The sequence below is a fragment of the Phytophthora cinnamomi genome (genome assembly GCF_018691715.1).
Source record: "Phytophthora cinnamomi strain GKB4 chromosome Unknown Contig98, whole genome shotgun sequence".
Lineage (NCBI taxonomy): Eukaryota > Oomycota > Peronosporomycetes > Peronosporales > Peronosporaceae > Phytophthora > Phytophthora cinnamomi.
In genome coordinates, this window is record NW_027151031.1 from 398,795 (window position 1) to 400,469 (window position 1,675).

Consider the following 1,675-nt stretch of genomic DNA (forward strand, 5'->3'; position numbering starts at 1 on the left):
AAGCTCTAGTTCAGGCTGTCAAGACACTACAACACCACTTGTACAGTAGAAGTCGCCACAGTCTGCAAATGGTCTGGTTGTTGTTGTGTGTCCGGCGAGCGCTTTCGGGGTCCTCCGCCAGGGCAACCCAGAAGGACTTTGCATGGAGATCTTACTGCCTCCAGAGGCTCGAGGTTGCAGTAGCGACCTGTTATTGTTCCGTGTGGTGGGAACGGCGAAGGACTCCAGTTTTGCAGTGCACACTCGACAGGCTGGTCAAACTCGTTGACTATACTCATCTCGGAACTTGAGTGGGGTGAGTCTACTCGAGGGCGAGGGCGAGCACTTGCGAGTGCACGGAGAGTTGAAGAGTGAGTGACCCGGTAGGAGGGATGTACCAGCAGCTTCTCGCGCGCCAGGCAGCCTAGCCTGACCCTCAATGAAAGCTCTCAGCGTTTGGTGCATGCACTTGAAACAAAACAAAAAAAAACACGGGATCGTTTGAGTGCACTTGTTGTATGTAGTCATTGATCTCGTGTTAGCTCACTACTCTACACGAGAGGAATAAAAGGAATGGGTGACAGATCCACGACCGGCAAATTAGGGTGAAGATTCGCTCACAGGCTCTTCACTCTCGCCACCGTAGGCAGCGGCCACAATGTTGGCCTGCACCTTATCGTCGACGTCATTGGTCGGGTCGCCGCTCACGATCACGCCTTCGTAGAAGCTGCCAACCGCCCAGTTGCTGTTGTCGCCGCCGATGCCGAGAATGATAGCACCCTGCTTCTTCATGACCGTGTAGCCGTTAGGACGGGGGCCGTCGTAGGTGGTTTGCAGCGAGCCGGACTGCGCGCTGCCCTGCTTGATAGCGAAGGTGCCGCCCGAGCGGCCCTTGAGCATAGCGACCAGGTAAGGGGTGGCCGACACCGTCGGGGTGTTGGTGCACTGCTTGCCGGCCGCGCAACCGAAGAGGCCGTCCTCAAGATCCGCCATGACCCACGGACCGGTGCCCTCGCCGTAGCCCCACTGCTTACTGTTGCCAAAGTAAATGGCTTCCATCGTGGCAGCACCATCGTTCATGTTGTTGGTTTCAGCGTTTCCGTAGTCGAAGCAGCAGTATTGGTTGTAGTGCGTGCCATCGACCACTATGTAGATGGCCTCGGCGTCGTCTCCAATAGGGATACCAGTAGTGTTGTTGTTGCGGTAGCCATTGCCGGCCTCGATGTAGACACCGTAGGCCTTCTCTCTGCCGATTGTGACCGGGAGACGGTCAGCGCGGGACGGATCGTCGGGCGTGTTCTTGGCTCCTCCAGCAGGGGCCGACGTCAAATGGTTGCCCTTGCCGGACTGGTCGTAGATGATCGAGATGACGCACGTGGTGTCCTTGCAGAAGGTATCCTGCGAGGCAGCGTCGGCAATGCCTCCAGCCTTCAGCGGCTTGATATCGAGCGTCGTTGAGTCCGAGGCGCGCTTGACTTGGTACATGGGGTCTGTATAGGCATCAAGCAGACTGCGAACGGTACTGTGGGCAGCGACGCAGGGCGTTTTGGCGGCGTTGTAGATATCGCACGGTGCAGCACTGGCAGCTCCAAGGAGGACGGCGGCGAACAACGAAACACCACGAAGCATGGTGATCAGCTGACGGACAGGAGTTCAGGTGGCTTGGGACTGGGACGGTCAAATGAAGAATGATCTG

The 1,675-nt window shown here is 57.3% G+C and overlaps 1 protein-coding gene across 1 annotated transcript; it reads right to left on the reverse strand.

Annotated features, from left to right (window-relative positions):
- Positions 1–579: 579 nt before the first annotated feature.
- On the reverse strand, positions 580–1,464 carry IUM83_16286 (Alpha-L-arabinofuranosidase B; the record flags this gene model as incomplete). Its single annotated transcript, XM_067941159.1, has 1 exon — positions 580–1,464. The coding sequence occupies one exon, from the start codon at positions 1,462–1,464 to the stop codon at positions 580–582; it is 885 nt and encodes a 294-aa protein (XP_067783660.1).
- Positions 1,465–1,675: the final 211 nt, after the last annotated feature.